The sequence below is a fragment of the Calliphora vicina genome, chromosome 5, assembly GCF_958450345.1.
Source record: "Calliphora vicina chromosome 5, idCalVici1.1, whole genome shotgun sequence".
Taxonomy (NCBI): Eukaryota; Metazoa; Arthropoda; class Insecta; order Diptera; family Calliphoridae; genus Calliphora; species Calliphora vicina.
Window position 1 is genome coordinate 7,296,604 of NC_088784.1, and position 24,565 is coordinate 7,321,168.

The 24,565-nt window shown below is 26.3% G+C and overlaps 1 protein-coding gene across 1 annotated transcript; it reads left to right on the top strand.

The window, feature by feature from the left end:
- The first annotated feature begins 8,791 nt into the window (after nucleotides 1-8,791).
- Nucleotides 8,792-23,286, top strand: LOC135960564 (UNC93-like protein). The gene is made up of 6 exons (XM_065511882.1): nucleotides 8,792-9,243; nucleotides 20,496-21,023; nucleotides 21,087-21,249; nucleotides 21,320-21,587; nucleotides 22,889-23,051; nucleotides 23,137-23,286. The coding sequence occupies exons 1-6, from the start codon at nucleotides 8,882-8,884 to the stop codon at nucleotides 23,213-23,215; spliced, it is 1,563 nt and encodes a 520-aa protein (XP_065367954.1). The 5' UTR covers nucleotides 8,792-8,881; the 3' UTR covers nucleotides 23,216-23,286.
- Nucleotides 23,287-24,565: the final 1,279 nt, after the last annotated feature.

Genomic DNA, 24,565 nt, shown 5'->3' on the forward strand with positions numbered 1-24,565 from the left:
CGGACATGGCTATATCGAGTTATCTATAACGATCCCGAATATATACCTTGTGGAGTCGCAAATGAAAAATGTAGAAATACAAACGGAAAAAAATTCGAGAAAAAAAATCATTTTTTTTTGTTATATCTTAGCAATTTTTTGGCCGATGAAATTTTTTGAAGTTTGAATATTGTATATAATTTAATTTGCAACAAGTATGAAAGTATGGTCGGTCAAGCTCGAATCATATAATACCCTACACTAAGTAAATGTGCAAAAAACATTTTTCTTTTAAAATATCAATAATTTATATTCGTGAGTGATTTTCGGAAGTGGGCCTTATATGGGAGCTATGAGCAATTATGGACCGATCACCATGAAATTAGGTCGTGTGATTTATGTCTATATGAAAGTTTACTATGTTGAATTGTTGTTTATACCAACATTTTTAAGCGATTTATGCACGTTAAAGTGATTTTCGGAAGCAGGTCTATATGGGAGCTATGACTAATTATGGACCGATCGTAACAAAATTTGGTGACATGAATTTTGTATATATGAAACTCATTTAGAGCGAAATTTGTGTAAATACATATATAAATTAAACATTTATGACCGATAAAGTCCAATTTCGGAAGGACATTTGTATGGAGGCTAGGTGAAATAATGGACCGATTTCAGCCAGTTTCAATAGGCTTGGTCCTTGGGCCGAATAAATAATATGTACCAAATTTGATCGAAATATATTCAAAATTGCGACCTGTACTCTCCGCACAAGGTTTACATGGACAGCCAACCAGACGGACGGACGGACATCGTTTAATCGACTCAGAAAGTGATTCTATGTCGATCGGTATACTTTAAGGTGGGTGTTAGACTAATATTTTTGGGCGTTACAAACATCTGCACAAACATCCCCACTATGGTGGTGTAGGGTATAAATACTTGCAAAATGTTTAAAAAAATGCAATTTTAGAATTTTTGTAATTAGCATTAAATTATATACATTTGCAAAGTATTAAAATATCAAAATTTATAAAATTTTGAATTTGAAAATTTTTGAAATTTTCCAAAAAAATGTTAGAAAAATTTGAAAAGTTTTCAACAACATTATTGGCTAAATTTTTAAAATTATAAATATATTTACGAAATTTTCCAAATAAATTTTCAAAAGTTAGAAAATTATGAAAAGTTTTCAATAACATTTTTGGATTCATTTTTAAAATTACGATTGTAATTTTTTGAGTCATGAAAATATAACCATATACAGACACCACTACGTGATAAAAGACCAAAAAAAAATACCCGTGTCTACCAATTTTGCCCAAAGTATTGCTCTTTTTTTATGGGCCCCCAAAGATTGGGGGACTCGTCATTTTTGCAATAAAGTGATAATTTTCTCAGGCTCATATCTTCCAAACAGTTCGGAAATTTGATTTAGTTTCTGAGGCAAAGTTGTAGCCCTTGTCATAAAGAACAAAAATTGTGAACATATAAAATCAAAAAATCTTGATCTTTAAGATCAAAATCGCAAAAAAATTCGAAATAAATTTTTACTTTAGTTTATAATAATTTAATAGTTTATAGCCCACAACACTTAATTTTTTCTTACTAACTTATATTGACCTACATTTTATTTATTTATCATTTTACTTAGTTAATTTTACTATTTAATCCTTATTCAAATATCTATCAGTATCAATATACATATAAGCAGTCACACATAACCACAATACACTTCCCCTCTAACAACATGCCACAACAGAAATTCAATTTAATTTAACATGATTTTTGTGTGACAATTTTATGGCAGCTACAGTTCATACATATAAATAAATGTGAGGGTATCTGAGCGTATATCTGTTTCGTATCATTATTTAAATAGAAAAACGTAATGTTGTCTGTCTACCTCTACATACTCCTGTGACCTTGATGACTTTAAATAACCAGCTCTGTTCAGCTAGCGACTGAATTTAAAAGAGTTATTAGTATAAAACTAAATTCAAATGAACCTCATACCCAAAAATGAATTAAATAAAATCTCACATACACTAATAAATGTAAATAATGTGATGTGAATTTTAAAAGTGATTATTTTGTAGATATTTTGTTTGACTGGCTTAAATGTGTTGTTTGCTCGAATGTCAATGTCTTGTGGTCTCAGCTTGTTTTAGTGTAATTTTAACTTTAATACATCAATGGTATTTTATGGTTAAATGCATTAAGTTCAACACACTTTGTTTATACTTAATAGCCAGTATCCTGCCACAAAATGTAGAAGAGAAATGAAAGGAAAACAAGTAAAATATTGTACATGATATATTTTATTGACTGTTTTTTGTTCGTTGCGCTGCTTCAGAGCTTCACTTCAAATAAAACATTTGAGATCGTAAATTGTTCACAGTTTATTGATATGACAGAATCAACACCAGCAATAGCAACACGAAAATATCAAATAAAAAGGAAAAAAAATAACAACTCCACGACCTCCACTATCACATTCATATTCTATGGCAGTATTTCCCCACAAACGGAAAAAGAATTCACATAAATACAAACCCACACTCCTAGTAGAAAAATAAATAAATAAATACTCTCTTCACCTGGTGTTAGAATGAATGGTTAATGTTCACATATATGTAAGGATGTGTCAAAAGCTAAAAGGCCTAACTCTACTTTTCGAAAATTTCTCAATTTTGTTTTATTACTCTCTAATTAGTTGTGAACTCTTTGAAAATTATTTTCTTCTTCTATTATTAAATTTAATTTATTTCAAACATCACTAATTTACTCAAAATTTTTTATTTTATTTTTTGGAGTTAGGTCTTTTAGCTTCTGAAACATCCATATATATAGAACAGTTGAGTTGGTATTAGTAAGTTTTCGTTAAAATTTCTCTATGTAGTATTTTATGCGTTTTTACAAAACAAAATTACCTAGTTGTTGTTGTTGTTTGACACATGACCTCAAAGTGTATAAATTTATATTTTTGGCAGCCATGAATGGAGAACGGTGTACATTAAATATTGCTTATGAAATGGAAACTGAAAAGAATAATGGCTTCAACGAACAATTTTCTTTGATAAATATTTCAAGTATTATTATTATTATTAAAATGAACATTTAAAGAGAATTGTTTTCAAAAAGAAATTATTAAACAAAATGTAGTAGAAAGCAGCACATATTTATATTTATGTTAATATGAATGATGTTTAAATTATGTTTTAGGAGTTCTTGTTCTTTTCTCAGTTTTTTTTTTTTTGAAAAATTGGGAATTATAATTTTTTTTAATCATGGATATTTTGCTGTTAAACATAAACATTTAAATTATTGCAATTTGGAATTATCAGCCGATAGTCAAAGTTACTACTAATCTATTATTAGTTTATGTTTAATTTGTAATTGTAATTAAATTTAATATTGTAAATATATAAAAAAACAAGTAAGAGAATTATATTTGGATATGCCGAATCTTATATACCCCTCACCAAATTATACTTTAAAATAAATTGTTTTAATTATTTTTAGGTAAACAAAATTTAAATTTTTTTTTAATCGTTTTTCAAAAATTTTTTTTTAATTTTTTAAAAAAAAATTTTTCCAAATTTTTTTAAAATAAAATTTTCAAAAAAAAAAATTAAAATTTTTTTTTTTTTAAAAAATTAAAATTTTTTTTTTTAAAAAAAATTAAAATTTTTTTTTTTTTTAAAAAATTTTTTGATGAAAAAAAATTCGTGTTAAAAAATATTTTTCCGAATTTTGACCCAATGTAGGTCCAACTTACTATATAAATAGGTCAAAAATCGAGGTTGTCCCGGTTTTTTGCTCAAATCTCCGCTATTTATAAACCGATTTTGCTGATTTTAAATAGCAAACTTCTCGAATGCATGTCCCGAAGATATCTGGGGTCTTCAGAAAATTGATTTCAACAGACAGACGGACATGGCTTAATCGACTCCGCTATCTATAAGGATCCAGAATATATATACTTTATAGGGTCGGAAATGAAAAATGTAGAAATTACAAACGTAATGACAAACTTATATATACCCTTCTCACGATGGTGAAGGGTATAAAAATATGAAATTTTTCAAATATTTTTTTTAAATGTGAGAATTTTATTTTGAATTACATATTAGAATTTTACAAACTATCGAAATATTTTCGGATTTTGCATTATTTTACAATTGTGTGAATGATATTATCTTTTAAATTATCAAATCATTAGATAATTTCAAGTTCGAAACATTTCAAAACGAAGTAAGTTTCTGAAACAAAAAAAAAAATGGAAAACATATTCCGAAATTCTAAAATTTTGAATAATTAACATTTTGTTAATAATTCGAAAAAAATAGTTTTCAATTTTTCTTACAAAATGTTCGCTTTGACATTTTTCCAAATTTGTATTAACGAAACATTTTCAAATACATACATAATCCATATGGATACGAATACCACGACTAAAAAAACAAAAACCCTTGAAACTTTTTTTCAAGATGATTTGAATAGAAGAAAATAATAAAATGTTACTAAAATGTACCCTTTTTTTTGCAAAATCTATTTCACTCTATAGGCGTACAAATGTCACGTACCATGATATGGAATTACCCATATTACCATTTTTCTATCCAAAATGCTTCATTATTTAATTTGTTTAATTTTTAAATTTAAACAACGTTTTTAAAATCAAATTTTGTATAGTAATTAGTGTTTATAAAAAACCGACTTTTTAAAAAACCGGTTTGTCGGTTAACAGAAAATTGGCTTTTTTAAAAAACAGGTTTTTCGGTTAACCGACATCGAAAAAACCGGTCATATATGTATAGAAAACATAAAATGTCCAATAAAGTATATACAGCTCTAAAAGTTTTAGTTTTTATAGTCAGGAATGGTTAATATTAAATAATTATAAATATACAAAAGTGCTAAGTCAGTTTTATTTTGTAAAAATTTAAAAATTATTATCTCAGTCAAAAGAAATTGATTCAAATAAGTTGCAAAATATATAATAAGTCCTTGTATTAATTATTGGTTTATTCATTAAATTTCAACCAAAAATTTAAATCAATTTTTGAATTAAATATTTGATAATTTTGAAATTTATTATCACCTCGAATTTCTGATATGAAACAAAAAATTTGCAATCGCACTTCTTCTTAGCTGTGATTATTTGTCATTATAAATCTCACCAAATAATCAATAAATCTCCATTATCAGAATTCAAAAATATTTCAAATCATGGATTTTAGAACGTTCTTTGTCTCTCCTGTAATATTTCTGAAAAGCTAACGAAATGATTAATAAATTAAAATTTTAAGAACAAAACACACTAATGAAGTCAAATTTATTGAACGAAGGTATGTACATCGATTTCAATTTAACGTTTGTCAAAATCATCACTAAGTTTTTAATGAGATTTAGCCTAAACTTATAGAATTATACGGAATTTAATTTTAATTTTTAATAGTTTCATTATATGCAATTTATTCTGAAAAAGTTTTTAAGTAAACTCATCGTCCTCTACTATTTAGAATCATTGTAATTCTTAAAAATATATACAGTTTAGGTTTCAAATCAGACCAATAATGCGTATACCATGAATATTAAAAATGCACAAAAACATAAGATTTATTAATTTTAGTCCCAAATTTTAAAAACCGGTTAACCGAGTGATAAAAACCGGATAAACCGGTTAACCGAAAATCAACATTTTAAATTAACCGGTTCGCTAAAAACCGAGATTTCGAAGAAAAACCAGTTTTTCGGTTATCCGGTTAACCGGTTTATAAACACTAATGGTAATGTTGCTTTAAAACCTTGTTTAAATTTTAATTTTTTTATGAATATATGGGTTAGAATTACGAATCGCTAAAATTATGTTTAATTAATCAAAGTTTTTCAATATTTCAAAACGAATAAATTTCTATAATAAAGTTTAATAATAAGTAGAATTTTAGTTGTTTTGGTATTGTTAATAAATGTTTGAATTATTGAAATTTTTCAAATATTTTAAGATTTTCAAATTATTATTTTTTTTTTTAATTTCGAAAATATTTTTTTTTCTAATTTGAAAACTTATTTTGAATTCATATTATCAGTAATTATAATATTTCGAAATTTTTTGAGACATTGAATTTTTACAAGAACGTATTAGAATTTTGAAATATTTGAATTTTTAATTTAAAAAAGGTCAAAATTTAATAAATTTAATTTTTAAATTTTTCATTGAAAATGAAGAAATAACTATATTTATAAAATTTATTTAATTGTAAATATGTGTAATTTTGAATAATAAATTTTTTTTAATTTCGAAATAACGAAAAAAGTATTTGCTATTTTTTTTTTAGTTTAAAAAACTTTACAAATTAAAAAATCATTATAAAATTTGTCGAGCTTTTTGAAATAATTTTTTCCCATTTTCAAAATTATGTAATTATATTGTATTATCCATTTTTTTGATTTTTTTATTTCGAATATTTTCAAAAAATCAATTTTATTATAACAAACTAGAGAGCTATATTCGGCTGTTCCGAATCTCTTCGCTAAATTATGTTTTAAAATAAAAATTTTCAATATTTTTAGACAATCAAAACTTTTATTAGTTTATTTGTGAACAAAAAATTTTTTTTCAACATTTAATTTTTTTTAATTTTAAAATTATTTTTTTAAATATATCAATGAAAAAAATTTTATAACAAAAAAATTTTTAGGTGAAAAAATTCTTGTTAAAAAATATTTTTCCTGATTTTGACTTAATATGGCTTTATATGCGTCGTTGCAAAGGTCTTTGAAATAGCTATCATTGGATATCCACAAATCGAGGTTGTCCTGGTTTTTGTCTTATATCTCAGACTTTTATTTGCCGATTTTAAATAGCAAATGAACCGGATCTATAGTTGATATATTGATGTAAGTGAGTATTTGTTGGCTACGGAAAGTTGATTTCAACATACAGACGGACATTGCTAAATCAATGGTTAAGGATATAAAAACACTAAATAATACAAAATTATTAAATCGGTTTTATTTCTAAATATTTATTATAATTTAAAGTTATAAAATTCTAAATAATTTTTGAATATCAAAATTGTCTTTAATTTTTTTTCAAATTATCAGACATTTCCTAAAATTCAACACCAAACATTTTAAAATTTTTCGATCTTAACAAATTATTGAAATTTGTTCAAATTATAAAAATTTGTCAATAAAAATATTTACCGTATGTTTCATATTTTATTTGTTCTGGTATTGATGTTATTGAATATCGTAAGACTTTCGAAATTAGCAATTTTTTTTTGTAAATTTGGAAAATACAATTTTTTCATAGTTTTAGGAATAATTTATTTTAATTTCAAAATCCGCCCAACTTTTGGGAAACTCTGAAATTAAATTAAATTTCTTAAATTTTTTTTGTTACAACAAATTTTCAAATCTTCTAAATTGTTTGAAGATTTTGAGACATTCAATTTAGTTAAAGTTTTTGTTTTCGAATTTCTAGAACTTTTGAAAACAATTTTTGGCTTTATCAATATTTTTCGAGTAAATAATTTTTGAAATTATTTTAAAAAAATATATAAAAAAGTGATTTATTTTTTTCAAAAAGTTATACGGGAATACCAATTTACATTATTATACCCTGCACCACCATAGTGGGGAGGGTATTATGCGTTTGTGCAGATGTTTGTAACGCCCAAAAATATTAGTCTAACACTCACCTTAAAGTATACCGATCGACTTAGAATCACTTTCTGAGTCGATTTAACGATGTCCGTCCGTCCGTCTGGTCGGCTTGCTGGCTGGCTGTCCATGTAAACCTTGTGCGCAGAGTACAGGTCGCAATTTTGAAGATATTTCGATGAAATTTGATACATATTATTTTTTCGGCTCAAGGACCAAGCCTATTTAAACTGGCTGAAATCGGTCCATTATTTCACCTAGGCCCCATACAAATGTCCTCCGGAAATTGGACTTTATCGGTCATAAATGTTTAATTTATATATGTATCTCACGATCAAATTTTATGGTTATCGGTCCATAATTGGTCATAGCCCCCATATAAGGCCCACTTCCGAAAATCACTCAAAAATATAAATTATTGAAATTTTGAAAGAAAAATTTTTTTTGCTCTTTTACTTAGTGTAGGGTATTATATGGTCGGGCTTGACCGACCATACTTTCTTACTTGTTTTTTTGTTAAGAATTAGTGTGCTGAATTCCCAATAATTGATAATTTCACTGAAATTTATTGTTGGGGGATAAGCTAGTTCCTATGCGCCTTTCGCTGGTTGCTTAGGCCAGATTTTAGTTTGTTTTGAAATTCCTATTATCAAAACTTTCATATTGTTAAAATTATTTATAAATCCAAAATTTTTATTTAATTAATTTTTGATAAATTCGATTTTTTTTTTGGCATTATTGTTTTTTTTATTTCGAATTATATAAACTTTTCAAAATTCCAGATATTGAATTTGTTTTTATTATAGACAATTTTTGAATTCAAATTTTTAATTTTTTAAAAATATTGAAATTTTTATATTTCTACCTACGAGCGTTGTTTTCTCTCAATACTTTCTATTTCGATAGAAAATGTTTTAGTTTTCGTTCACTTTTATTTATATAGTTGTAGTTTTATAAGGACAATTTTTAGAATTTTTTTTATTTTAAATGCATTTTATATACAAGGTAAAAGTGTCAATAAATTTAACTTGAAACAATAAAAATAAAATTTATTATAAAAGAAAACCATGTGTGTTTACAAATTTATAACTTTTCTAAATGATTTTTCTTTTCTTATTTTCAGATTATTTATTTATATTTGCAGCAATTTCTAGTTTTTTTTTTTATTTTCTCTTGATTTATTGTAACAATTGTCTGCTGCTGGTATATTGTTGCATAAAGAGTAATGGATGCTGCTGCCATTGATCTTACAGCCCGTGAGCTAACCCCCTTGAATGGTGTAAATGGTCAGCGACAACATGACAATGCCAACGAACAGGGCACAACAATTTTAACAAATGATACAAAATCAAACTGTGAGGCGGCGGCGGCGGCAGTTTGTCAATACGAGTCAAGAGAACGTTTTGTCATTACCAAAAATGTCATCATCATTGGCCTGGCATTTATGATACACTTCACTGCCTTCCATGGCACCTCCAACCTGCAGAGTTCTGTCAATTCGGATAAAGCTTTGGGCACAACAACCTTAGCGGTCATTTATGGTTCATTAATATTATCGAACATTTTTCTACCCATGACAGTGATAAGGTAAGTGTTAAAATTTTACTTTATTTGATTTATGTATATGTGTTTGTTGTCTGTTCCTGTCTGTGTTTTGAAATTATCTTTTTATTTTATTTTGCCATAAATTTGCTGTTTAAATTGTTAGGCCAACATAATAAACAAATTGACAAATTTTATTGACCTTTGATTTACGGTTGACCTTGTCTTTATTGTTTTGATTCTTTTAGAAAGAAATAAAATAATGATTTTATTTGCTGGAGCCTAAAAGTATGCAATAAATTCTTGGTATTTGCTAATGAAGGTGAAAACTAGACAATGGGCTGCTATTGAGTTCATAGATTTTAGATTATTATTCATAAAAATGCTAGATTTCTTTTTAAATGTTTAATAAAATAAAAAATATTTAAAAATTTCTTAGAAAACAAACAACTAATTAAAGAAACCAAATTATTGTATTTTTTTTAATTATTGTTTAGTTTATTTAGCTTATTGTTGTATTGATGCATGACAAAGTGTACCATAAATAAAATTCCAATTAAATAAAACAAATTCAATTGCTTAAGCATATTTCCACTTGAAAAAATTTAAACAAATTTACTTTATTTATGCAAGAAAAATCAACACAATTCATTGGAATATCAACAAATTAAGTGATATAGAATTGTTTAAAGAAAAACTATAATTTCTGCATACAAGGTTTTTTATTTAAAACATTTCTAGTAATAAATTGTTTATTGAATTTAAATTCGGTTTTATATGGGCATTTCCACTGACAAGAATGCGACATTTGTTTGTCTTTGAAATGAAAAAATATAAACAATTCTTAACAATTGTTTTTCCTGTTTTAATTTTTCGATAGCAGTTTAGTAACAATTTGATTAATACAAAAAAAGGTTTCTTTCAAAATGTTTATTGCTAATAACATTGAATGTAGAACGCGACAAAAATGGAAAGCATCTACAAATTTGTACAATATTTTATAATAATTTAAACAATTTGGAGTTGCAGTAAACAATGGCAAATAGCGCATTATATGTCGCAATAATAATCTATTGAATAATTTATTTTATTATAACACAAACGCCTAATTTTAGGATTTAAAAAATATTTAGTTTTAGAAATACTTACAAACAGCTGTTGTAGTATAAAATTTCATTACATATTTAAAACCCTATTTTTACATGTCAATTTAATTTTATATTACTAAAATTCTTAGCTTTATAGATTTTTGTGGTTTTAAATTTTAGTACTTGGTATATTCTGGCGCCCAAAAATGAGGTTGGAATTTATCGCACATTGAAACCGATGAAACACATTCACCATAAGCATCATGGACACTTTTGTTAAAATTTAAGAAGTAAAGCAAAACTTCCCGCATATGACGCTTTGTTGGTACAAAATTCGAAATATTCGAAGCAACAAAAAAAAGTTTTGTTTACGCATTTTGAAGTCATACACCCAAATTTATAAAGTATTAAAAACACTATTAATGAGGCAGCTCTTAACTTTCTCATAGGCAACATTTATTCGAATATTGACCAAAATTTGTTAAAATATCGAACCAAATTAAAATTAGACATTTTTTTTAATAATTTGCTAAATATAGAACAAAATTTTTAGAGAATATTTGTTCGAATATCGATCAAGTCTGCTAGAGAAAATTTGTTCAATTATTGACCAAAGTTTCCGGAAAGAATTTGGTCGATTATCGACAAAAGTTTCTAGTGACTATTTTTTCGAATATCTAGAAAAATTTCACTAATACTTCTAGAGAACATTTCTTCGAATATGGAACTATTTGTCTAGAGATAAGTTACTTGAATAATGAGTTAAGTTTCTAGAAAAATTTGTTCGAATATTAACACGCGTTCATACTTGTTAAAATATTGCCAATTTGTTCGAATATTGGCCAAAGTTCCAAGAGACAAAAGTTTCTAAAGTAATTGTATTCGAATACTAACCAAAGATGCTCAAATATCGACAAGTTCCTAGAGAAAATTTGGCGGAATATCATTCAACATTTTTAGAGAAAAATTGCTCGATAATTTCTAGAAAAAACTTGATCGAATGTCGTCCAAAGTTTTTAGAAAAAATTTGGTTGATTATCGATTAAAATTTGTTTGAATATCGACCCAAGTTTCTAACGAAAATTTTCTTAAACACCGAACAAATTTATATAACCTTCACCATGATTGGCAAGGGTATATATAAGTTTGTCATACCGTTAGTAATTTCTACATTTTTCATTTGCGACCCCACAAATTCGATATTCATCTGTCCGTCTGTATGTTGAAATCAACTTACATACCTGATTCATACATTAATATGTTCGCTATGGACCCGGTTCGGTTGCTATTTAAAATCGACCAAATCGGATGAACTCGATTTTTAACCGATTTTCCATCTATATATGGATTACTAAGTAATTAATGATAGACGTTTGCAACTACGTATGCAAGGCCATAGTAAGTTGGACCTACAATGGGTTAAAATCGGGAAAAATATTTTTTAACCCAAATTTTTTTTTTCATCAAAAACTTTTTTTTTGTCATAATTCTTTTTCATCGAAAATTTTTTTTTTACATAATTCTTCAAAAAAAAAAAATAAAAATTTCAAAAAATTTGTAAAAAACTTTTTTAAAAAAAACTAAAAAACAAAAAAAAAGTTTTGAAACATTTTTTTTTTTAATAAAATAAACAATTTTGATTAAAAAATTAAATTGTTTACCTAAAATTTATTTTTAAATATAATTTGGTGAAGGGTATATAAGATTCGGCACAGCCGAATATCTCTCTTACTTGGTTATAGAACATATATTTGAAAACTTTTTTTTACATAATTCTTCCAAAAAAAAAAATAAAAATTTCAAAAAATTTGTAAAAAAAAAACTAAAAAACAATTTCGAAAAACCAAAAAAAAATTCAATTTTGTTTACCTAAAATTTATTTTTAAATATAATTTGGTGAAGGGTATATAAGATTCGGCACAGCCGAATATATCTCTCTTACTTGGTTATAGAACATATGTTTGAATATCGTTTAAAGTTTCTGAAGAAATTCTGTTCGAATCTAAAAAAAATTAAAAATTAAGCTTGCTGTTGTCAGCCCAAGTTTTTAAACAAAATATTATTAATAGAAGCTAGAACAAAAAAATATCAGTCTTCAGTTGCCAATTTTCTCATGGTGGCAAATAAAATTTGTTTCAATTACAATATTTTATCCAAATTTATGTATTTAGTCATTTATTATTAACATTTTAGTTTTCGTTCCGGTGAATCTTTCTGTGGAAATGCCCATATACTATATGTTTAAAAAGTTCATCCTAAAAATAGGCTTTACATATTAAATCAATATTTATTTAAGTGTTTTTTTTCTTTCTTCTGTTACTAAATTATATGCTACTGTTATATTTTTACTTTAAATTGATGTATATTTAGGTTTAAGCTTAATTACAACAAAAAAAATCCTAAAAATATACTATAATAAATAAATATTTACTTAAATTTTATTGGCCATTTTGTATGAAAGAAAAAAAGTTTTAAACATTTAAACAAATGAACCGAAATGATAAGTATGCAGAGAATATTTAAAGATTTCTTTAGCAACTAAAAATAGACATAAATAAACTGTTGTATTTATTTTTTTAACAAAATGGAATTTCAATTTAAATTAAACATTAACATAAAAAAACCTAAGTATTAACAAGTGGCAGAAATATACAAACAAAAAACTATAAAAAAAATTGTTTTTAATTTACGCCTAAGTTTTTTAACAGTAGACCTTAGCTCTGTTTTTAAAAGCAGCTTAAGTGTTAATGTTAATAGTTTTCAAAATAAACAAGTTATCAAAGTGAATGTTATACCATGACACCAGCTCCCCCAGAAGTCTGCTTTAATAAAACAGAAATTAAAACAGCTTTAACCTTGAACTTTTAACTAAAACTTTTTAACACAAATTGTTGTATACCTAGAGCTAAAAGCAGAAAATGACACACACTCTCATGCACTACTAAAGGTGGCAGAAAAATTAATATTTAACAACTTTAAGCCTTTAAAGAGACTCTTTAAAGTCCTAACGAAGTACCATATTAAACGGTAACTGATGATAGAGTTGAGGTTGTGTTGAAATGAAATTGTAGTTTTGTGGGCTTAATGTATATTTTTCTTTCTGTAATTTTGGTTGTTGCTATATTTGTTTTAAGCCTCTAAATGTCTGTAAAAATCCTATTAAAGGATTTTCTGTTATAGAAAAAAAAACAATTTTTGTTATTTATTTCTTTGCTTTGTTGTGTCTTTTAAGCAGGCATAAATGTTTAATCAAAGAGTCAAACAACAAGGTTGTATACTTAAAAGGCAATGTTAGGCAGAGATAGATAGATAGATATTAATATAAATAAGAAATTTATGTGCATATTTTTAGGAGTAAAATTATAAGCAGTTTAAGCATATTTAACACTTGAAATTAAAATATAGCTTTGTATAATAAACAAATAAGGATGGTAAGGAAAAGTAAAAGTATACTTTTAGGATTTATTAAACAATACATTTGGTATAGTATAAAGTATAAGTTTAAATTTTGGTTTTAGTTTTGTTTTTATTTCGTTTTAAGTTTTTAATACTATTTAAGTCTGCTATAGTAAGTTTTGTTTTCATTGTAGTAAATTTAGTTTAAATTGTGGCTTACATTTTAGTTTTAATTTAATTGTAGGAACTAGATTATACTTTCATTATTTAAAATGAAATGCTGCTAAATACTAAAATAACTAAAATTTGCTGCATACTTTGCTTTTTAAATGCTTATTAACGAATTTCAGGATAATTTTAAATACCGGAGTCAATATAACCATGTTTTTAAATTATTAAAAACTGTTTCTTTGATGTTTCTGAATTTTTTTATACCCTTCACCTTCGTGAGACCTATAAAGTATATATATTCTGGATCCTATAGATAGCGGAGTCGATTAAGCCATGTCCGTCTGTCTGTTGAAATCAATTTTCTGAAGACTCGATATTTGACCTATTTTTGACCTACATATATCTAGATTACTAAGTCATTAATATAGACAATATGGATATCTAATGATAGATATTTTAAAGACCTTTGCAACGACGTATATAAGACCATAGTAAGTCTGACCTACAATGGGTCAAAATCGGCGAAAAACATTTTTAAACCGAATTTTTTTTTACAAAAAAAAAAAAATTTAAATTTAAAAAAAAAAAAAAATTTAATTTAAAAAAAAATTTAAAATAACAATTCGAAAAATTTGTTTTTTTTAAAAATTAAAAAAACAGCTTTGGAAAAAAAATAAATTTTGTTTATTTAAAAATATTTTAAATTTGTATTTTGAAGTATAATTTGGTGAAGGGTATATAAGATAGCTCTCTTACTTCTTATACCCTTCACCTTCGTGAGAAGGGTATATATTAGTTTATCATTCCGTTTGTTATTTCCACAATATAATTTTCCGACCCTATAAAGTATATATATTCTGGATCCTTATAAAAAGCGGAGTCGATCAAGAACTGTCCGTCTGTTGAAATCAATTTCCTAAAGACCCCAGATATCTTCAAGATCCAAATCTTCAATAATTCTGTCAGACTCGCTTTCGAGAAGTTTCCTATTTAAAATCCAAAAAATCGGTCCACAAATGGCTGTGATATGAGGAAAAAACCAGGACAACCTCGATTTTTACCTATATCTAGATTACTAAGTCATTAATATAGACAATATGGATATCTAATGAAAGATATTTCAAAGAACTTTGCAACGACGTATATAAGACCATAGTAAGTTGGACCTACAATGGGTCAAAATCGGAAAAAATAATTTTTAACCCGATTTTTTTTTCACGAAAAAAAATTAAAAAAATAAATTTTTTATTAAAATTTAAAAAAAAAATTAAAAAAAAATTTTAAATTTAAAAAATTTAAAAAAAAAATTTTAAATAAAAATTTGAAAAAAAAAAATTTCCGCTAAATTAAGAAAACGTTGAAAAAAAAATAAATTTTGTTTACCTTAAAATTTTTATTTTGAAGTATAATTTGTTGAAGGGTATTAAAGATTCGGCACAGCCGAATATAGCTTTCTTACTTGTTAAATTATTAAAAACTGTTTCTTTGATGTTTCTGAATTTTTTATACCCTTCACCTTCGTGAGGAGGGAATAAATAAATTTGTCATTCTGTTTGTAGATATCCAGATATCTTGGATCCAAATCTTCAATAATTCCGTCAGACATGTTTTCGAGAAGTTTGCTATTTAAAATCAGCAAAATCGATCCACAAATGGCTGAGATATGAGGAAAAAACCAGGACAACCTCTAAGTCAATAATGTAGACAATATGGATATCTAATGATAGATATTTCAGAGACCTTTGCAACGACGTATATAAGTCCAAAGTAATTGGACCTACAATGGATCAAGATCGGAAAAAAAATATTTTTTAACCCGAATTTTTTTTTCACCAAAAATTTTTTTTCCAAAAAATGAATAAAACAACTTTGGAAAAAATAAATAAATTTTGTTAACCTAAAAATATTTAAAATTTTTATTTTGAAGTATAATTTGGTGAAGGGTATATAAGATTCGGCACAGCCAAATATAGCTCTCTTACTTGTTAAATTATTAAAAACTTTCTTTGGTATTTCAGAATTTTTTTTTAATAAATCATTCCCTCAAATTTATTTTCATTGACTAAAAAATCCATTACAATTTTAACAATTTTATTGCCAGGCCATATTTCTCTTTCTATTTTATGGCTAGACATTTATCATGACAATTTGTAGCATTTTTTGCTCTTTCCTTTTATTATTTATTTAATTAGAGCCATTTGATAACTAAATATTTTTACGATTACAAAGCTAAACTATTAAATTTTTATTGGTTATTTGTTGATGTTATAATTTATAGGGCCATGAATGAATGATTAGAATAATACTCAATTGAAAAAGGAGCAATAATAATTTAATTGTCACACAAATTACAGTTATGTTTAAAGGCAAACAATTTAAGGATATGAAGGCAATTAAAAGGATGGTAAAACTATGAATAATTTGGTTCAAGTGGAGGATTTGAATTTTTTCTAACATTTCACTAAAAACACTTCAAATATTACGGGATTGATGTAATTTTTCCCCTGACTTTCATAATGAAATATTACTTAACTTAAGGAATGCATTATTTATTTTAAATAAGTTACCTATTTTAATTATATTCCCCTATTCAATCAAATATAAATTTAATAAAAATATCTTGTGGAATAAATAATTTATTTTTAATAATGTCTGCATACAAAAAAATTCCTTAAATACCTTTCTGCATACTTATAACAACAGAAATTCCCTTTGGTACCCAAAAGTATGCATTTAATTAATTGAAATCTATTGTTGTCTTTACAAACCCTCCACTACTAAGAAATTCTTTTTAGGCTTGAATAAAACAAAGCAAAATATAATTTAATGTGTAGCCATAGTAATTAATTGAATAAAGTGTTTACGATTATTTTATTATCAACCAAACGCCTAATGTTAGGCTTTAAAAAATATTTCGTTTTAGAAATACTTACAAACAGCTGTTACACTATGAAATTTCATTACATATTTAAAAACCACTTTTTTACATTCACTTTTAAACCACAATAGCTTAAGATTTTTAGATGTTTGTGCTTTTGGTTTTGTTACTGGGTAATTTTTAGTGGCCAAAAATCAGGCAGCCATAAAATATATTCTAAATAAATTAATTAACACAACATTTTCTTAAGAATATTATAGCGCTATAAAGTATATTTATTGATATATTTTACTGGCATATTAATGGAAAATTAAGAGTTTTATGAGTTAATAAAATGTAATTAAAATGAGACCTATAACTCAAATGCTATTAAATTGTGTTATGTTTTTATTTAAATAATAAAATCGGGCTATAAAAATTTTACAATAAAATTTGAATTTGCATATAAATTATAAGTAGATATTAAAACTATTATAATGTGTTGAATACACTATTATTTATATGAGTACTGGCATCTGTAAACATGAAGAAACTGAAGATCTCCCTAACTTTTCCACAGGCAAGAATTTTTTGTTTACAGAGACAATTAATTCGAAGTTCAATCAAAGTTTCTTCAAATATCGACCAATGTTTCTAAGGGACTTTGTCTAGAGATTTTTTTAAATATCGATCAAATTTCTAAATAATTATCGATCCAAAATTCTATAAAAATTTTCTTGAATGTCGATCCATTTTTATAGAGAAAATTTGCTAGAATATCGATCAAAGTTTCTAGAGAAATTTGAATCGAATATCGAGATAAGGTTTCAGAAGAAATTATGTTCGAAAGTTTTTTAACATATTTGCTTGAATCTCGATCAAATTTCGAGAAAATTTGTTCGAATTTCGACTAAAGTTTCTAGATAATTTTTTTCGAATTTCGACTAAAGTTTCCAGGGAACATTTTTTCGAATTTAGACCAAAGTTACTAGAGAAAATTTGTTCGAATAATGTTTTAGAGAAAATTTGCTTGAATATCGACCAAAGTTTCATTGAAAAATTCGAGTTACTTTATAAATTTTTTTCGAATATCGACTAAAGTTTCTAAAGATTTTTTTTCGAATATCGATCATAGTTTTTGCAGAAAATTTGTTCGAATATCTATTAAAGTCTTTACAAAAAATTTGTTCAAATTTCGACTAAAGTTTCTATAGAATTGTTTGGAAGTTTCGAGTTTCCAGGTAAAATTAGTTTAAACCAACAGAAAATTATTTCGAATAAGTTTCTAGAGAAAATTTGCTCAAATATCGATTAAATTTTCTGAAGAATTCTATTTCGAATATAGAGCACAGTTTTTCCAGAATTTCGACTAAATTTTCTGTAGAAGTTTTTTCGAAGTTTCAAGTTTCCAGGGAAAATTTGTTTGAATTTAGGCCAAAGTTACTACAGAAAATTTGTTCGAATAAGTTTCTAGAGAAAATTTGCTAGAATATCAACTAAATTTTCATTGAAACCTTTTTTCGAATATCGACTAAAGTTTAAGAAGAAATTTTATACGAATGTCGAGCAAAGTTTTGAGAAAAAATTTATTCGAATCTCGATAAATTCTCTATCGAAAATTCGAATTTCGAATAGGTTTCTAAAGAATTTTTTAAGATTTCGACTAAGTTTCCTGAGAAAATTCTTTTGAAAATTTGTTGAATATTGACTAAAATTCTCTGGAAAATTTATTCGAATCTCTAAAGAAACTTTTTTCTAATTTCGTCTATAGAATTTTTCTACTAAAGTTTCCAGAAAAAATTTGTTTGAATTTAGGCTAAAGTTTCTAGAGGAAACTTGTTCGAATTTCGATCAAAGTTTCTAGAGAAATTTAGTTTGAATCTTGTCGAAGCTTTTTGAATAAAATTTGTTTTAGAAGTTTGTACAAAAAAATTTTTTCGAATCTCGATGAAAGTTTTCCGAAAAAAATTGTTGGAATATCGAACGAAGTTTCTGGAGAAAATTTGTTCGAAATTTCGAATATAGAGCAAAGTTTTTCAAGAAAATTTTTTCGAATCTCTATTAAAGTTTTTACAGAAAATTTTTTCGAATTTCGACTAAAGTTTCTAGAGAATTTTTTCGAAGTTTTGAGTCTCCAGGGAAAATTAGTTTAAACCGAAGTTACTACAGAAAATTTATTCGAATAAGTTTCTGAATTTTCTTTTTCGAATATCGAGCAAAGTTTTTCCGTCTAAATTTTCTGGAGAAGTTTCGAGATTCCAGTGAACATTTGTTTGAATTTAGGCCAAAGTTACTACAGAAAATTTGTTCGACTAAGTTTCTAGAGAAAATTTGCTAGAATATCAACTAAATTTTCATGGAAAATTTTTTTCGAATATCGACCAAATTTTCTGAAGAAATTTTACTCGAATATCGAGCAAAGATTTTAGAGAAAATTTATTCGATTCTAGCTCTAAGTTTCTAAGAATATTTGTTCAAATTTCGTATAAGTTTCTAAGGAATGTTTTTCAAATTTCCACTAAAGTTTCCAAAGAAAATTCTTTTGAATTTAGACTAAAGTTTCTAGAGAAAATTTGTTGAATATCGACTAAAATTCTGTGGAAAATTTTTTCGAATCTCTATCAAAGCTTCTTAAGAAATTTTTTTCTAATTTCGTCTATAGAATTTTTCTACTAAAGTTTCCAGAAAAAATTTGTTTGAATTTAGACTAAAGTTTCTAGAGAAAACTTGTTCGAATTCCGATCGAAGTTTCTAGAGAAATTTAGTTTGAATTTTGTCGAAGCTTTTTGAAGAAAATTTGTTTTCGAATCTTAACTAAGTTTCTACAAAAAAATTTTTCGAATCTCAAAGAAAAGTTTCCGAAAAAATTTGTTGGAAGAAAATTTGTTCGAAATTTCGTATAAGTTTCTACAGAATTTGTTTAAATTTTTGACTAAAGTTTCTAGAGAAAGTTTGTTCGAATTTAGACTAAAGTTTGTAGAGAAACTTTGTTCAAATTTGATTAAACTTTTTCGTGAAAATTTATTCGAATTACGATTGAAATTTGTAAAGAAAAGTTCGATTATTGACGAATGGTTCTAGAGAAAATTTGTTTGAATCTTGTCCAAAATTTCTGGAGAAAATTGTTTTTCGAATCCTGACCTAAATTTCTACAGAAATTTTTTTCGAATCTCAAAGAAAGGTTTCAGAGAAAATTTGTTGGAATAAAATTTTTTTTGGGAAATTTTTTTAGGAATATCAACAAACGTTTCTAGAGAAAATGTATTCGAATTTCGATTGAAGTTTGTAGAGAAAATTTGTTTGAATTTAGACTAAAGTTTTAAAAGAAATTTGTTTGAATTTAGAATAAAGTTTCGATTGAAGTTTCTAGAGAAAATTTTTCCGATTATGGACGATTATGGCTCCAGAGAATCCTTTTTCGAATCTCGAAGAAAGGTTTTATGGAAAATTTGTTGTAATAAAATTATTAGTTTCTGCACAAAATTTGTTGAATATTGACCAAAATCTTCAAGAACAAATCTGTTCGAATATCGTGCCGAGTTTATGGATACAATTTGCTTGAATATCGAGCCAAGTTTCAACAGAAAATTTTCTTGAAAATCGATCCAAGTTTATGAAAAAATTAACATGAAACCAATCTCCTTGAATATCAATCCCAGTTTCTATAAAAAAAATGTTCGAATTTCGATCTAAGAAAATCTTTTATATAGAAGTTTAGTGCATATAATGAAATTTTTATTTTATAAATTTTTTAATGGAAATTTAACTCCTCTTTTCTCTTCCAGATGGTTTGGCGTCAAAATAACCATGGCCTTGGCCTTCTTTGCCTACATGCCCTACATAGTGGCCCAATTCTATCCACGCTTTAAAACCCTAATACCCGCAGGTCTTATGGTGGGTTTTGGTGGTGGTCCTCTGTGGTGTGCCAAATGTACATATCTCTCTACAGTGGCCGAAGCTTTAACCCAAGTTCGAGGACAAAAATCACAAACGAATGTTAATACTGTAAAGTTTTTCGGCCTCTTCTTTATATTCTATCAAATGGCTCAGGTGTGGGGCAATTTAATATCTTCATCCATATTATCGTTAGCATCAAACGAGGAAGGCATTGAAATGTCTAGTAATTCTACCAATGCTGTGGATTTGGTTGGGGAACTGTGTGGAGCTCGCTTTTGTCCCAATGTTAAGGCTGAGGTTAATCCTAATCTAATACCGCCCGATCCCAGTAAAATTCAGTTGTTGAACTCCATATTTTTAGTGTGCATGGCAGTGGCGGTAATATTGATTGTTTTTGGTGTGGATTCCATAAAGAGGTGGGTTTTGTTTTCTACAAATGTTAAGTAAAAAATCTTGTTATGTTTGAATATTTTATTTAGATATGGTGTGAGAAAATCCGAGACGGGCGGTGAGGGTATGTCAGGTTTAAAACTTTTGACTGCCACAGTGAATATGTTAAAGAAAAAGCGTCAGCTTTTAATGCTGCCTATAACCATGTTTATTGGCTTGGAAGAGGCATTCTTGGCGGTGGATTTTACGAAGGTAAGTTTCTTTTAATTCTATAACTGGTCCTTTGAATTTGTATTACATTTTATTTTTGTTCTTCTTTTAGTCCTTCGTTGCCTGTGGCTGGGGTATTTCCAATATTGGCTTTGCTATGATTTGTTTTGGCGTTGCCAATGCCATTGCTGCTGGGTTTGCGGGCGGTGTGGCTGAGAAATTGGGTCGTGTTAAGTTGGCTGTGCTATGTGCTTTGCTGAATTTAGCTCTCTTCGTCTATATGTATTTCTATGAAGCTGAACAGGGTGACTTTATCAAATATTGTGCTTTTGCTGCCATCTGGGGTATTTGTGATGGTGTTTGGTTGGTTATAATCAATGGTAAGTTGTTTCAAAGAAAAATACTTTTAAGAAAGCTTTTCGTAGTATGATTACGGCTTTAGAAATGTTGTGTTAAAAGCTAAATTAACAGTAAAGCTTTTGCAAAACTTTAATTGACTGTAATTATGTTAATTTTATGTTAGTTAAAGCTTTACTTGACTAAAATGTTACTGTAATGTTAGTTAAAGCTTTGTTAAAGAGCAGAGACGCCAAAGTTGGAACAATTGTATATTTGAAATAAAAATATGTATCAACTTTCAAAATTTTTGCAAAAATCGTTATAATTGTAAAAAGTTTGTAGAGAGAATTTCTTCAAATATCGAGCCAAGTTTTTAAGGGAATTTACTCAAATATCGACACATATTTTTCGAATTTAGAACCAGATTCTAAAGAATATCGGTTAAAGTTTCAATAAAATTTTCGATCCAAATTTCTAGAAAAAATTGGCTAGAATATCCACCAAAGTTTCTAGAGGAAATTTACACGAATACCTAGACAATTTTCTAGAGAAAATTTTTTTGAATTTTTCACAAAATTTGTTGGAATAACGACTAAAGTTTGTAGAGATTTTTTTTTTGTATTTCGACTAATGTTTCTAGAAAAATTTGTTTGAGTTTTGACTAAAGTTTTTAGAAAAAATTTTTTAAAATTTCGACTAAAGTTTCTATAAACAAATTATTTAAATTTCGATTGAAGTTTGCATAGAAACATTGTTCGATTATTAACCAAAGGATATAAAGAAAATTTGTTTGAATCTTATCCAAACTTTCTAGAGACATTTTTACTTAACCTAAATTTCTAGAGAAAATTTGTTCGAATATCGCAGAAAAGTTTTGGAGAAAATTGTTTTACAATGTTATCCAAACTTTCTAGAGACATTTTTTCGAATCTTGACCTAATTAGTTTAACAATTTTCTTACATATTGTTTTTATTATTAAAATATTAGAAATAAAAAACAAATATTTTATAAAACTGACCTCACGCTCAATTAACTATGACTTAAATTTAATAAAGTACAATTGTACCAACAATGTCATCCCTGGTATTTACATTAAAGCTTTTGCTGTGTTTTATAAAAGCTTTATATAAAACTGTTAAATATTAAGTATTAACATACTGTTACTAATTAACATTAGGTTTAAACATCAGCTACTGTTAACTATAGTTGGACTGTTAAATAGCCCTCAAACAGGTTTATTGATAAAGTCTTTTGTTTAACGGCACCCAAATCTTCTGCAATAAAATATGTATGTAAATCAATTTTAAACATTTTATTTTTTCTTTTACCTATTACCACCAGCTTTCTATGGCATTCTGTTTCCCAAAAATCTTATTGCCGGCTACAGCAATTTTAGATTATGGGAATCCACTGGCTCAGTTATCGGTTACATTATCAGTTCTCAACTGTGCACCTCCACAAAATTATTGATATTGATGGCTGTGTTGTTAGTGGGCTGTACGGGGTGAGTATTTATAATATAGTTGTCATATGGTTCTTTCTTATTTTATTAAAATGTCTAATATGTTGTTTGTTTTTTATCTTTGCAGTTATGGCATTATCGAATATCGCGTTTGGAAGAAACAAAAGTATACCGTTGTGATGTTAAGTGAAAAAAGTGAATTGTAGTTTAGACACTATTATATAATTTTAGTTTAGTTTTAGCTATAAAATATGAGATTTTTATAATACTCTTTGTATAAAATTTACAAAAAATTAATAAATAATTGTAAAAATAAAACTTTTATATGTAATTTTTGTATTTCATTTACCAATAGATGTTTAATTCAAAAAAAGTCGTTTCAAAAAAAACATTTTTTTTTATGACATTTTACTATTTCTTAAATAAATTTTCAACAAATCATGCGATTACAGAAATGAAAGCTGATTTAAATAGTAAATACTAATCTCTTTCTAATCTGTATTTAAACCAAATTTTTACTTCTCAAATATATGAGAAAACATGAATTTAAATTTTGACGTTTACATCAACAAAGAAAACACTCTTATAAAAAAAACAAGTAAGAGAGCTATATTCGGCTGTGCCGAATCTTATATACCCTTCACCAAATTATACTTTAAAATAAAGTTTTTTAAATATTTTTAGGTAAACAAAATTAAATTTTTTTTCAATTTTTTTTTTTTTGAAATTGTTTTTTAATTTTTTTAAAAAAAAGTTTTTTCCAAATTTTTTTTTTTTTTTTGGAAAAAAATTTTGTTGATGAAAAAAAATTCGAATAAAAAAATACTTTTCCCGATTTTGACCCATTGTAGGTCCAACTTACTATAGCCTTATCTTCATCGTTGCAATGGACTTTGAAATATCTATCATTAGATATCCATATTGTCTATATTAATGACTTAGTAATCCAGATATACAGTGGTGGCCACAAATTTAAGACAAATACTTGAATTTTTTTCATAAACTGAATTTTAAATGCGATAGAGCCAAAATAAAAGGACCTCTAAGGGAACGAAATTTATTATTAATGTTTCTAGTTTCTGAAAAATTTTTGGAAAAATCGGTAAAACATATATGGGCAAAGATATGTGGAAATACGTTGACCCACCTCAGCGAACATCCGCTGTTAATAACATGATATCACCGAAACTAATGGAACTAAAAATACGAAATTTGGTCCGAATATTTTATAATAATAAAAATATAATGATATTAATTTTAAGAAATATGTTTATTTAAAAAAAAAATTTTTTTGGTCAAGTTGTAAAAAAATTTTATGTGTTCGTGGTGAATATGTATGAATTGACACAGTCGAATAAAACACACTTGTGTGTTAAAACAGTCCTCATGCATACATATTTGTGGAAATATTTGAAAAAATAATTGACCATCACGTGGAATTTAGCAAACAATTTTTGTCTTAAATTCCTGGCCACCACTGTAGATCAAAAATAGGTCAAAAATCGAGGTTGTACCGGTTTTTGGCTATTATCTCCGTTATTTATGGACCGATTTTG

What these genes read in the sequence shown, in the direction of transcription:
- LOC135960564 (XM_065511882.1), top strand. Translation starts at nt 8,882, where the DNA reads ATGGATGCTGCTGCCATTGATCTTACAGCCCGTGAGCTAACCCCCTTG. An exon ending in CTACCCATGACAGTGATAAG is followed by an intron (nt 9,244 to 20,495) that starts GTAAGTGTTAAA and finishes TTTCTCTTCCAG; the next exon opens with ATGGTTTGGCGTCAAAATAA. An exon ending in TTGTTAGTGGGCTGTACGGG is followed by an intron (nt 23,052 to 23,136) that starts GTGAGTATTTAT and finishes TTATCTTTGCAG; the next exon opens with TTATGGCATTATCGAATATC.